At 30.1% G+C, this 14778-nt stretch overlaps 1 protein-coding gene across 1 annotated transcript in view; it reads right to left on the minus strand.

Annotated features, from left to right (window-relative positions):
• The window catches only part of LOC107444478 (carbonic anhydrase 2-like), a 29956-nt gene extending 16981 nt beyond the window's left edge, over positions 1-12975 (minus strand). Inside the window, exons 1-4 of the mRNA XM_016058627.3 lie at positions 12719-12975; positions 10527-10604; positions 5965-6132; positions 1400-1545 (exon numbers count right to left, since the gene is read on the minus strand). Coding sequence (XP_015914113.1) covers positions 1400-1545; positions 5965-6132; positions 10527-10604; positions 12719-12770 — 444 coding nt within the window. The 5' untranslated portion in view covers positions 12771-12975. The remainder of the gene's footprint in view (positions 1-1399; positions 1546-5964; positions 6133-10526; positions 10605-12718) is intronic.
• Between the last annotated feature and the right edge of the window lie 1803 nt (positions 12976-14778).

Below are 14778 nucleotides of genomic sequence, written 5' to 3' on the forward strand. Positions count from 1 at the left end.
TATCAACCCCCAGCTTTTATCTTGGATTCATCATTTTCTCTTTTAACATCTTTCACTAAAAAAACTCTTCTGGTATGCCTTCTTGTACTCTTAAATGGTGGATTTGCTTGATGTTTTTAATCTGGGATGCTTTTGAGAATAGACTAGACACTCCGCTCATCTGTTCTAGAGACTCGCACTCATCTATTTTTTCTAAAAATAAAATAAATTTCGAAAGATGCAACATTATGAATTTTGCTGAAGGCTTCCTTAGTCAATCCGAGCTTTTCATGATACTTACAAAAACAAACATTTCTTAGAAATTTGCTACTAAGCAAGACATGCTTTGAACGGAGCTCAAAGAATTTCGTTTTTCCAATTTTGCTTTCTGGATTTTCTTCCATAAACATTTGGTGCATTTCTTGAATTGAATGAAGAAGATGTCGTGCTTTGTACTTTCTTTTTCATACCATTAGCATCTCTAATTATAACTACATCCTTAACTCCTGGTGCTTGTAGTGAGATTTCTCCAATTTTAAAAACATATGAATGCCAACACCCAAATTAATAACTTAATGCAAAGAGTTTTCTCAAAATTAATATCTTAAGGCAGTGGATTATTCATTTAAACTTTGACATTGTAACTGGATACATCTTATTTAGTTTAGATGCCAATTTTCAAGAGAACTCATTTTACATTGGTAACTTACATTACATGCATGTCAGTAACTTACGTTACGCATATTGAATAGTACACAAAACAATAAGTAAGTAATATTTAAAAAGAAAACTATTGCTGCTTATTTAGTGTTAGCCTCTAAGAAAGAAAAAATATTATTTTTACTTTTGTATCACTTAATCTTTTTACACGTAAAAACTTTTTCTAGTTTTCGGTAACTTACGTTACATGCAATAATGTTTATTTGAAATTTATATAATTAAGTGAATTTAACAACAAAAACTTATTTTCACACTGAACTATATTTTTATTAAGTGTAATAAACAATATTTATTCTTTGGAACATTTTGAAATGAAAATAATGTAAACATACTGATTTTTAAAATCTGACCATGTTCTTCACCTAAATCAGAACAAGCAAATGCCAATGTTTAATGGGTTGCCAATACTAAAAAACTAAATTCTCAAAAAAAATTATGATAAATTATCAAACCTCAAAACTTTCTGATTCGGAAAACATTCAAAATAATAACATTATTCTTATTCGAATTTTCCAATGCTTTTCCCCCTTTTCATGGAATTGCCCAACTAGCAAAATCAGTCTAAGTTCTGAATTTAATGCAAATAAAAACTCAACAAATGATGGGAGAAACTAGTTTCAAAATGTACTATCGCAAGAGAAGCGAAGAAAACGAATTTACAAAGAAAGCACTCGATTCTTTAAAGAGATATTAGGCTTACCTCCATAGCGTATTGGCGTCCGTTGATTTTATGCTCTGAGCCTTCCGTTTGAAGGTTTCCCCAATGAAAGTGAAAGCTTTTCAAATTATATCTAACATTGTCGAGATCAATTGATCGCTTAATACCATCTCTTGGCGTAATTTCGACTAAAAAAAAAAAAGACACTTCAATACATTAAAGCAGTGTTTCCCAAAGTGTGGTACGCGTACCCCAAGAGGTACGGGAACAGTGCAGCAAGGGTACGTGTTTTTATGCGAAATATATTCCAACAAATGAAAATTTAAAATTTTTTTCTTTAAAAACAAAGCTAGCCATGGAAATTTACAATAACGTATTTTTTTATTGGCTATTTTTTGCAGAGTTAACAGTTAATAATTAGTGGTGTCAACAACCAGTTGTGACTTTTAACTTTTGTGCAATTTTTTTATAGTAAAAATACATTAATTTCTTATTAGCGGTACACAGCGTTACGAAAAATTTAGAAAGAGCACACAAAAGTCATAAGTTTGGGAAACACTGCATTAAAGTAATCTCGCAGCCACACTGTTAGAATTTCAATTCTGAAATTACAGTAAGATAACAGGTAACGGTCTGTCCATTCCATTAACCATACAGTTTACGGTTAGAAACGTATTTTTTACGGTCTTGAAATCGTTTACAACTGATACGATTAAAAGACCATAAATATTAAATTAAACTGTTTTGGAATCGTTTGCAACTAGCATAGCTTCTAGACCATAAAAATAAAACTTAAGAGAACCACTGGAGCTCTATGGGTGTTGCATCATTTATGCGTGAATTTCATTTCGTTCGTCTTTGGTCTCCGATTGAAGAGTGCAGGACACTAGAATTTTTTTCTATAATTCGAACCTTCGTTCTGGTTTTGCTAGATACGAGAATGACCGATTAGTCCTCTTAGATACAGTATGTACCCAGCTAAAATTGCTTCATAAAGTGGGCCTGATGGAATTATAGAATAATCAGTAAACGTTTTTTTCATACTTGACAGTTTCAGTATCATCTTTTTTTACGGTTACTTGATTGTTTTAGGTGCATACGGTAAAAGAACAATTAAATAAATTGCTATTTAACCATTTTAGGGAAGCAAGACGTTTTCGATGTCGAAAAAATGATTTTTTCAACCATATCGACAAGCCATTTTTTCTTAATATTAAATAAATTTTAAAACTTTAAACTTTGCATTTATGAAAACTACATAACAATATCATTCAATAACAATAAAAAGGAATTTAAAATGTTTATAAATTTAATTTTTATAAATATTTGAAAATTTAATGTATATATAATTTTTTTTTAACCGGACATAGCTTTCGGTACGCTCAAAAAATTTTCTACATGAAATATCAACAAAAAATTGGCATACACTCAAGTAAATATGTTAGAAAAATCAGGTGAAATAGTTTGTTTCATAATATGTACAGAATATATTATATATAAGCAAAATAAATGTAGTATTTTTGAAAAAAATGCAAAATTTCGTTCAAATTTTGAAATACTTCCTCTGTATAACAAAATTATAATGAAAAAAATAAACTTTATATAGTTAATTTAATGTAAATAAGGTATATGTACAAGCATAGAAATTTTCATAACTTTACAATGATTTGTTTTTTGTACGAGCGTACCGAAAGTTATGTCTGGTAAAAAAAAAATTATATTTACATTAAATTTTCAAATATTTATAAAAATTAAATTTAAAAACATTTTAAATTTCTTTTTATTGTTATTGAATTATATTAATATGTAGTTGTCATAAATGTAAAGTTTAAAGTTTTAAAATGTATTTAATATTAAGAAACAATGGCTTGTCGATAAGGTTGAGAAAATCATTTTTTCGACATCGAAAACGTCTTGCTTCCCTTAACAAAGACATTTTTAACGGTGCACATAAAATAGGCCTTATCGTTCCGAGAAAAGCTCCCATACCGATCCTTATCCGGAAATGAGAAATAATTGATAATTAATGTAATTTATTTCTAGCCTGTATCCTGTAAAAACAAAATATCACCGACTATCAAGACAAAGTGAATTTTATGCTCAGATAATCCTATTACTACTACTACTGATTGTCCGTATTTAAAAAAAATTGTCGGAACATATGTATCTGTTTAACAAACTTGTGTTTAGTGGTCAGACAAAACTCTTTTAATTCTTTTAATTCTGAAACAACGGAGAATCAATAGTCATTGAAGTCTCTGGTTTCCCTCTCCATGTAACGCAAATCCATCAAAAAGTTCACCACGGAGGCAAATTTCATCTAATACTTGATCTAAGAGTTCCCTTGTCTTCTGGATTGGGTTCAAAATTACAAGGCTGCATAGTTGACCATTGGTAGTCGTAAACTCAAAATTAGGTCAGCTGTTCAACAACGGTTATATAAAAAAATGGATTTTTTAAATCAAGTATTAAAACAACCTAGCCTTCGTGGATGAGTTTTAGATTGAGCTAACCCGCATTTGCGTTACGCGGAGAGGATATTCAGGAAAACCAAGTGGATTCTGAATCATGTTTCGTGTGACACAGAATATTTTATGTAAGCACAGATTAGTCAGACAGATGTAGCACAGAATACGACGCAAACAGTAGTTCTTAGTAGTTCAATACGGAAATAATTTGGAGAACCTTGCAAATAGTTTCAAAATGTGTGGTTTAGATCTGATATTAACCGGTTAACGCCCAGCGTCATATATTTAGGACAGTTCCTTTCTTCAAAAACATTCACTGTGGTGGGAAGTTTTTTTTCAGCATTTTCATTTATCTGGGTGAATTAAGAGTTTCTCAGATGCCACAATGATTTAGTTATTTCTGATTAGATCTAGAATTATAAGTAGCGAGTACCTTTTGATCTATCAAAGACTTTTTGAATGCCCTAACAGTAGAAAAACCAATTAATTTCGAAAATATATTTTACCACTTTTTCCATAAAATCACTTTTTGTATAGTTTCAATAGATAATTTCGGGACAAAACGGGTTGAAACCTGAACTTTCTCATGAGGAGAGCTTTACTGATGGGGAGAAATTGTCAGAAGTGGAAGAAACAGAAACTTAATTAAATACACAAGTGAATTTTCTCGCAGAATCGAATGAAACCAAAATAAAGTTAATAGGATTAATTTTTCACAAGTTGTTGAAGTTTTTACCGTTAAAAAATAAAGTTTTATAGTTATAGTCATCTACTCTTCTGATTTTGCTATATAGACAAGTCAGGCATTTGATTCAGACTATTTTTTTCGATGCTAAATCGAATGAAACTAAGACCAAGCTAATGTAACTAATAGTTTAGAAGTTATACGAGATATAAAGGTTTTATGCATAAAATGTACGATTTTTGTATTTAAACATATAAAAGGACTGACATAAGTGAGACATTGTTTTTTATGCATTTGCTGACGCTAAATATAATAAAATCAAAAGTGAGTTAATATGACAAATGGCCAAGAATTATAAGGCTTTTAAACGTAAAAAGGTATTGAGTTGACTTTTACAGAACCTGTTGTTTATTTTTTAAACTAGGTAAGTAAAACTTTATTTTTCAACCCAGATTAACAACTAATTAAGCAATAATGTTTTCTCCCTTGCTGTTTACAATTTCTCATTCAAGAATTTTAGTACTTAATTGGTAGAAATCGTCAGTTTCGACTAAAAATGTTGAAATTCTACTAAATACCCAGAACGGCATGCCTCTCTTGAGGTTAAAATTTCCATTCTTAAATTGAAATACCAAACACGATTATTTCTTCCAGTTATTTCACCCTCTCTATACACAATACAAATGCCACGAACAGCTTTTGTGGTTTTAGATATCATGATTAAAAACAGGCGAAAAGAGGTATCGAAAATGCTTACATTCCTCGGCTTGGCGTTCCATTTTAATGATCTGAAAATTGAGATAAATCAACTCAAGCAAAAGCGAAACAAAAGCTTAGATTCTGGGAAAGAAAAAGCATTTTCTTTCAAAAGATTTAAGGTTGTTTTTCGAAGGCTCCGTAGTTATATGAAATTATGTTCTTTGGCGATTAATATGCTATTTTCATAATTGCTGTAAGTTTGTAACAGTTGGTCAAGTTTAGCCTATCGATGCTTAGTTTGAAGATGGCGCAAAGCGTGATTATGGAGAAAAGCCACAGTTTTATGAAAATAAAAAGCGTTTGTGGTACAATTTTAAAAATTTTTAAAAACTGAGAATAAGGCAGTGATTTTGATGATTTTCATCTAGGTGGGAAAATGTAGCCAAATTGGCGATTTCTTAAAATTTTTTAAATATTTTTAAAATATTTACGTTATTTGTCTGTTCTAAAGGCCAGATAATTCTTCACTGCAAGATGATAATTCACCACAATCGTTTAAGTGCTAACTGTGGCTTTTTTTAAAATTTTCCTTGGCGTCAGACCTACCTGAGAAAAACCATGTTAAAGCACTATATTTGCAACTTAAAAAGTCATTTTGGTAATTATAATAACAAAAAAAAAATAATTTGGTTGGTTTTAAAAATAGGCGTCTCAATTTTAAAATTTTCTGTACGCATTTTCGATAATAATCTTACTTGTATATCCTTTGTTTTCTATCTTCACGTTGGTAAGAGGAATTTCGTACCCTCTGAGCTTCAAATACTGACGACCTTTTCCCCTATTAACAATGCTTGTAATTATGTTAATTGGTGATTGGCTTTTGCCTTTACAATTATAGTAAGTATCCTTCCAATTCAAAGGACCTATAGAAATAAATACATAGTTATATAATTACACTAATCATATTTCGTTAAGCCTTAGCAATATAATAAGGAGAAATTAGTAGTTAAGAAATAATTTGGGATAAATTCATGACATCTAATATATATAGTTCTCTTACGTGGCTCCCAAATTTTAGCTGTATTTCTTTTCCGCCGGTGGCAACGTTTGCTTTGTTTTGTTTACGTTACTATTTATCTTACACGGCGAATAGACCAATGATTGCCGCTAAAAATGTCACATGCTAAATCTAGCTGAGGTGACTCAACATATAGAGCTTTTGAAAACGGAAACTTAAATAACCAGAGAGCATTAGCTGCGGCAATTTCATACTATTTAGCTAGGCAGAAGCGAGTAGTCTTTGTTTATAGATCTCTATTTTAGTATTTTGTCGAAAGTGCTTTTTTTCACGAATTTATATATTACGAATTTATTTGACGGTTTTCGATTTATATCACGAATTATACTGTAGCACATTTCTAATAGGTTTAACGAATTACATGTCATTTATTTGAATTCAAATTTATTTTAATGACTTAGTATTTACTAAAAAGATGTAATTTTTTTTTAAAAAAAAGTTTTTATATGGATTTGAATGATTGTTTTGAATTCTTAGAATTTTGTGCATTTGCAATGTACCTAAGTTAGCAGGCAGCGAAGCGAGCTTGATTTGCGAAGCAAACCATATAAGATTGCGTAGCAATTTTGGGTGGTTGGCGAGCGTCAGCGTGCAGGGGGCACAACCCACTAGTATTTATAATAATATTAAAATATATATTATTAATTAATATATATTATTAATATTTTTCTATGTTTGAACTACTAAAAAAACTACCATAGAATAGACCCCGATAAGCAAGAAAGTTACATAAAATGCTATAAAAAATTTTTATTATAGAAATTTAATTATAACCATTCGAAAAACTGAACCTTAATAACTCTAATGGCGCATTATAAGTATGAAAGTGAGAATTTATTTTAATTTGGAGACTGAACTTTTTTAAAATGCAGAAAATTTCCGAAATTCGAATACATGTAAGACAATATTTTTAAATACGTAAATTGATTTTGATATTACATTAAAAACTATATCGATTCTAAATTTTGTAAGATATTTTTCCATGTAAAACTATCTGTAAACAATTCTAAACGCAAACCTGTCCAGAATGACACTCCTAAAGTACAGAGCGCAAAAAAAAGGATCACACTGAATAACTTTTGATCTAATGAATGGATTTTCGACTTGATCTTAATGGTTCGAAGGGGTGATCTCAAATATGCTAATTAGTTAGTGCAGACGATATTCTAAGATACAAAATCCGACACAAAAACGCACTTTCTCCAAATGTAAACATACTTTTTTTCGACGGATTCGGATTTCTGACCGCCAAAATGTAGGGGGTAGCCGGAATCTGGAAAATAAAGTTTGGTCAGGAGAGCGCTCTAAATTTTGGTCCCCTTAATGTTAATTTTGCTCTCTGCGTATTATATATATATCTCGAATTATCGAATATCTCGAATTATCGAATATCTCGAATTATCGAATATCTCGAATATCGATATTATCGAATATCTCGAATATCGATATTATCGAATATCTCGAATTATCGAATAACTCGAATATCGATATTATCGAATATCTCGAATATCGATATTATCGAATACCTCGAGAACAATTTAAGTGAATTGAAAACTATTTGCGCCCAATTATAAAATTCGTTTACCCAAAGTTAATTCCATGAAATTAATAACTTTTATTACATATTTATTATTTTACTTAACACTGATAAACAAATTTGAATTGTATGGTATACACTTTGGTGTATCATTTTAAAGAATATAACTTTACACAGCAAAATTTGAGCAAAATAAGCCGAATACTTCTTGAGAAATCGAATTTTAAATATCTTATTTTCTCAAAATTCTATTTCTTTGAATCTATTCAACCAATTTTGATCAAGTTTTGTATTTTGCCATCTAAAATTATGTTCTTTGAAATGATGCAAAAAATTTTATGCCTTACAGTTAAAAGTTTTTTGATCGTTATTAAATAAGATAATAATTGTTTACTATAATTTATTTTTGGCGAGGAATTATCTTAGAATAAACGAATTTTATATTTGTGTGCAAAAAGTTTTCCATTCGCTGAAAAATTTCTCGAGATACTCTGAAATACGAAACATGAAGAGGTCCAAAATTTGGGTGGGTCTTCTGACTAAACTAAAAGGACCATATTTCCCAGATTGTGGCTACCCCTTATATTTTGGGGGCCAGAAATCCGAATCCGTTGAAAAAAAAGGTATTTTATTCAGAGAAAGTATGTTTCGTCACTCAAAATATCTTCTGCACTTATTAATTAGCATATCTGAAAACGCCCCTTCGAGTCATTAAGAGTGTGTCTTAGAAAGTGAAAAACCGGTCATTAGACCATTTTTTCTGGAGTATTGTACATATATGCAGATATAAAAAAAATTTAAACCGTCTAACTTTCGAACTATATTAAATATTGTAAGCCTTCTTTAAAAAAGCTGTTTCTCAATTTATTTAAAAAAAATTAGATTAGATTTTGAATAAATTGCAGTCATAGATACTACTATTTAATGTGGGTTAACTCAACAAGCTTTAATAAGTAAAACGGGGATCAAAATCATCATAATTGTTACATTGGCATCTTTCTATACGTTGCTAAATTTACTTAGACGTTGCTGAAATTTTTTTAGAACAAGGCTTACACACAAATAAGGATAGCTAACCAAAGAAAATAAAAACACTTGTAGTAATTTGAAGTAAGACGGGATGGGATGATGCTCGTTAACTGGAAATAGGTTTCAGACAGGCTGTGGGTTACAAACAGGGCTGAGAGCCTATATATACCAAGACGGAAAAGAGTGAAAATTGGTATGAAAGACATTTAACTATATTATTTTTTTCGACATATATTAAATTTCTGTATCTAATAAGATTATTTTTACAATTTTCAAGATTATAATCATAATAAAACGAGAAAGTTATTTTTGCATAAAAGCTATTTTTATCGTCATTCATAAAGAAATAATTTAGTAAATTTTGGAAAAAATTACCAAGATATTTCAGTTTTGAAATGAAGGCTATTATTATAATTCATCGGAAGAAAAAAGATTGTGGTTTTAGAATGAAATCATATTACCCATGAAAAGGTAATGTAATAGATTATGTATTGTCGACTCGCACAGCTCACGATAATATCATTTAGTAGAAGTTCATTTGCTTTGAAAGGCATAAAAACGAGCAACATAATTATTTACTGTCAGGTATTTTCTATAATCCCCTTCGATTACATTAGAGTGTTAAGATTTAAAAAGATTAAGAGTATTCTATAAGGTTATATCTGGGTTTTTAAAAAAATTGTTTTGAAGCTATTACGCATATTGACATTCTTTATGATCCAACTATGGCAAAAATGCTACACTAACTTAACCTTTTGGAGCATATAAGACACCGGTGTCCCTTTTTATATTCCTATTTTGAAGCTCTAATTGCAAGCAAAAATATATTTTGGTATTTTTTTATTATAAAAAAAACAGTCTATTATATCATTATTATTAGCTATTAAACAGTCAATTATAAAGTCTATCCAAAGTTCTTTAATAAATCAATACATATAGGGGAAGTAAATCGGAAATTGATCATGCTCCGGTGCAGGATAAAATTACGATTTGCAGATGGATGGATGGTGTGTGAATGTGCCATCGCTGTAAAACGGGATGTAACGTATGTAGTCTTCACATCAACTTTAGGGATATTTCCTAGACCGACGCCAATAGCCCACTGTGCAGCTCTAAGGAAGCGTAAATAAAAAAAGTACCAAAGTGTCAAATTTTTGAGGGTAAGACTAAAGATCTTGAATTAAAACTTCGTAATTTAGGAATGAAAACTATTACATTTTTAGGGGTTTACATTATTGTCAAAAAAAGGACAGCAGTTTTTAAGTAAGTCGGCTAGGTGGCCGAGTGGTTAGCATGCCGGACTGCGAAGCCATTGGCTGCGGGTTCGAATTCCGCTCAGAGCATGGATGATTCTCGCTGTGTTGTAGGATGTGTGAATGTGGCCCATACTATGAACGGGTATCTGTGGCGTGGATAATGTCGCTTGCTTTCGAGACTCTGTTACACATGTGCCCGCCGTGCAACCATAAATGAGCAATACTTCCTGCATCTTCTGAGGAGAAGAACGAAAGATCAATGACGAAAAAGTTTTTAAGTAAGTTGGACAACCGGTTTAAATTATTGCAGCTTATGAGATGGTGCATTTCGGGCCATAAGTAAAAGAACAGAAAGAGTAGGGAACTTTAGCATTTAGATTTTAATGTTCCTTGTGATATTATAATAAAGTGTCTCACCATTTGGATAGTAAGGATTATAAGCCCATTGCTTATATCTGTCAGCTGGACATTCTTGAGCGCTTATTCTTGAAATATCTAAAACCAAAATAACAATTATTATGGCATCTAATAGTGTGTTTTCTCAAAGTTAAAGTGATTCCTATTTAAAGAAAAGACAATTGTTATATCACGAACATTACAAAGAGTCGTAACCATACACTGGAAAAATATCGGCAACTACGTAATATTATTTTATATCATAATTTCTTGAACCAGATTTTTCGAAAAATTTCATAGTTAGTAATTAAATTTCTTTCAATTTTTATGAATTTTCTGTTACATTTTAATTCTAGTTGTAGCAAATTAATAATTTGGAGTAACAGTAGTAATTGGCTGTTATTGTAGAATAGTCTGTTTTAGAACTGGGCATCTGAGGCCTAAATGGCCCTTATCCCATTCATCATGAAATATCCCAAAGGCATACCTGCCAACTCTTCCGTATTCTCCGGAAGATTTTATTTTCATATTTAAAGTGGCTGCAATACTCATGTTATTCCAATTAACTTTTTGAATTATAATGATAATTATAAATGAGTTTGACCACCACTACATATAGATAATTACAATAAATATATAAAAGCATAATAATCCTTGAGCAAGCAAATTTTAACAGGATCAAAATGTAAATATATTTTTGAGACAGATTGTTTTTGTTAATTGTATTACAACCACTCTGAAAACTCATTCTCGAAAAGAGTGAAAGTTGGCCGGTATGCAAAGGGACATACATAAGAAAGTTGTATTGGTGGTTCGGAAAAGAACCTGAAATGCGATAAAATAATGAAAGGCATCATGAAAAATGTAGCAGGCTTGATGGTGAGCTTTTTTAGAAGCAAAATTTAAGCCTAGTTATATTTTGAATTATTAATCAAATTTAAAGTGGGTTTGAATATATCCAAATAAATTAAATAACTATACAAATGTGTGGTAATAGGTTTCTCAATTAATTAAGTTTTGTAAAACAAAACAAAAAAAATATTCTAAAAATATTCTAAGAAAATATATTAAAATTTCGACTTCGAATCCCAGCGAGGGCTGGTCGATATGAACACACCGAACTCAGTGCTGGCGTAAAATTTAACGACTGTTCAAAGACAGTTATAAAACAAAATCAACAAATTGAAATAAATAAAAATTTGTTTAGCAGTAAATATAAAATTAAATAAATTTTCAGTAATTATTCAAAACCATGTATAGTGCGCAAACTAAGAAAAAAACGAACGACCTTGAATAACGTTTGATATAATGATTGGACCTTCACATTCTAGGTCTCAATTTTTCGAGGAGGTAACCTTAAATATACTAATTAATTATTGCAGCCGATATTTTAAGTTACGAATAAATCAGACATGGAAACGTACTTTCTTAGAATAAACGTGTACTCTTTTTTCGACATATTTGATTTTCTGACAGGATTCTGAAAAAGAATGGATTGTTGTAATCTGGGAAAAACGGCTCCAATAGTTTGGCCAAAAGGGTGATCAAAAGTTTGAATCGCCTCATGCTAATATTACTTATTTCGTTCTTCATTATGAATGGAGAACTTTTTAAGCAAATTGATAAACTTTTGCACACTCAATTTTAAAATTTTGTTAATCCGAAAGTTAAAATGCAAAATATTTAACAAATATTTATTATTTTTCATTATTTTATTTAATAATAGTGAAAAAAATATTTAGTTGTAAGGTATACACATTTTTACATAGTTCTAAGGAATGAGATTTTCAATCGCAAAATACAAAATTGAGCAAAATCAGTCAAAAATTTCTGAAAAATTGAATTTTAAAAATCAAAATCCAAATCCGTCGAAAAAAATTTTCTTTGTTAATTCATAGAAAGTACGCTTTTGATTCTGATTTCGTAACTTAAAATATCGTCTGGTCTAATTAATTAGTATATTCGAGGTCACAATTAAGATTGAATCCAAGAACGTAAAGATCCGATCATTAGATCAAGCTATTTGGGTGGTCAGTTCATTTTTGTGTGCACTGTAAAATTTTATTTATTTTTTTAGTTTATATCATATTTTACCATGTCAGTCACCAGTGACTGACGCTAAGCGGAAAATTCAGTGTCAGTCACAGGTGACTGACGTGGCGCTCAACATACTAAGAGTAAGAGAAAACAGATGTAAAGAATTAAATACTTACGCAGACAAGATATGATACCCCAAACTATGGTTATCAAAGTCATTAACTGCATGACACTTTTGTTTTCAGTTTATCAATGGGAAATGGAAGAAGTAATCCTTTTGATATAAATTCAAAAACGGTTTTTAAAATTTGAAATGTCTTAGAGTGGACATTTTCAATTCCAAATTGAAACTGCCTTCAATTATAGTTTTCCTTTATACTCAGAAACAAATAGGATGAGTATAATTGCTTCGTATAAAAAAAATCTTTGAATGCCCTTGAATTGAATAGTACCTTCAAAAATAATCAATCAATAAGTCTGTGTGGAAAAATTATAGAAAGCGGTCTTTTTCATCAGGCATTGCAAATAATTGTGAAATATAAATCGTATTTCGAAACTAAATTTTATCATTAAGAACAATTTTAAAAAAATAAATAAAGGAATAAAAATATATTACATTAACATTTTACTCTTGACCGTATAATGATTTAAAAAAATATTTTTAATAAAACGTTAGCTCAATAGTTTACATTTAACTATTTATAATTATCAGTATTTTAATAGAAATACATAAAATAAATTCCGTATTATTTAAAGCCGGATGTTTAAAGTTAAGAAATAATAGCTTTATATTGTTTGTTGTGACCTTCGATTGCTTTTCATGCAAAAATAACTATTAATTTAATAATTATTATCATAAATCAGTTTTTTTTAAAAAATAAAAAAGTCCATATCTCCATTAACATTTCAACTTTGTTTGCGAAATTCAATTGACATTTAAACTAGGTTTATGAAATTTTGTGTAATTATTGCATATATTAATCAAAATAGTTGTTACAAGTTGCAAATTTATTGTTACATTGTTTGGTATAGGGTGTTCAAAAACACTATTTTCAGTGTGTAATTTATTGTCAGTCCCTGAAATCTCTAAAAGCTTTAAATTTCATTGATAAGTATGGAAAACAGCATAACATAAGCACTTCTAAATTTATAAAGTAATTATCTAAGTGTATTTTGAAAAATATTGTAAAATGTGTTAGTACAGAAGTTTTCCCATTATTTTGTCCCGCCCCTGAAGGACTGGTCATCAAACGGTATCACGCTGACAAGGGCTAAATCATCACCTCCTACATCAAAAAGCCTCCACACGGTCTTTTATAAGTAGTCCGAGCAGACTGCTTAAAAAGTGAACCAGTTGTGCGCATGAACCAAAAACCTTTTATAAAAGTAATTGAGAGAAATTTATCATATATATTTAAGAATTGAATTTGACAAGTGAATAAGGCAAACCAATAATATTCATAAATAAAACAAATTTTTAGTTATATATTTGCTACCACTTTCTTATTTTAACTAAATTTTGTATTAAATGACTCGTTCGGAAAGTGGATATCTTACACAGTGGTCTGATCGGACTACCTATAAAAAACAGTGTTGAGGCTTTGGCTAAATACGGCACTCGTAGACAGAGTATATCTCGAGGATGCTTTCTAACGTACTCACAAGTCATCACATGATACAAGCGGTACGATTTCTCGTTCCGCAAAATGGCTTAAGTAAAAAAATTACTTAATAAAATCGAATGATTCGATTCCCCTTCTAAATAAAAAAAGAGAAAAAAATTTTGAACTCAACTTGAGTTAAATACATCTCTGTTTGAGTCATACATTTGCTTTGCATTAAATCGAACTTGAGTTGCAGTTAATTATGTGATACTTAAGTTAATTTTATTCAAGCATTATTTAGTGAGTGGCTACATACCAGTTCGTAAAGACTGTTGAAAATAGATTCCATTTGTTTATAATTTAATTGTGCGTGAGCTGTAACCTAGAATTTGTCTCATTTTATTTTAAAAGAGGAAACGATGTGGATTTTCGGCTGCTATGATGATATGATGGAACAACTTGTATAAATAAAAGTGTTATGTTTTCTTTTATGCTATTCGCAATCGCAACGCTCGAGTACGCCCTCTAGCGGGAGCCTGTAAATATCAGACATTAATTTATCACGTTTTTATTTAGTTCCATAAAAATCATTGGCCATGACGGACGCCATTTTCTTAGCAGCAAATAAAAAT

This window comes from Parasteatoda tepidariorum, chromosome 9 (assembly GCF_043381705.1).
Source record: "Parasteatoda tepidariorum isolate YZ-2023 chromosome 9, CAS_Ptep_4.0, whole genome shotgun sequence".
Lineage (NCBI taxonomy): Eukaryota > Metazoa > Arthropoda > Arachnida > Araneae > Theridiidae > Parasteatoda > Parasteatoda tepidariorum.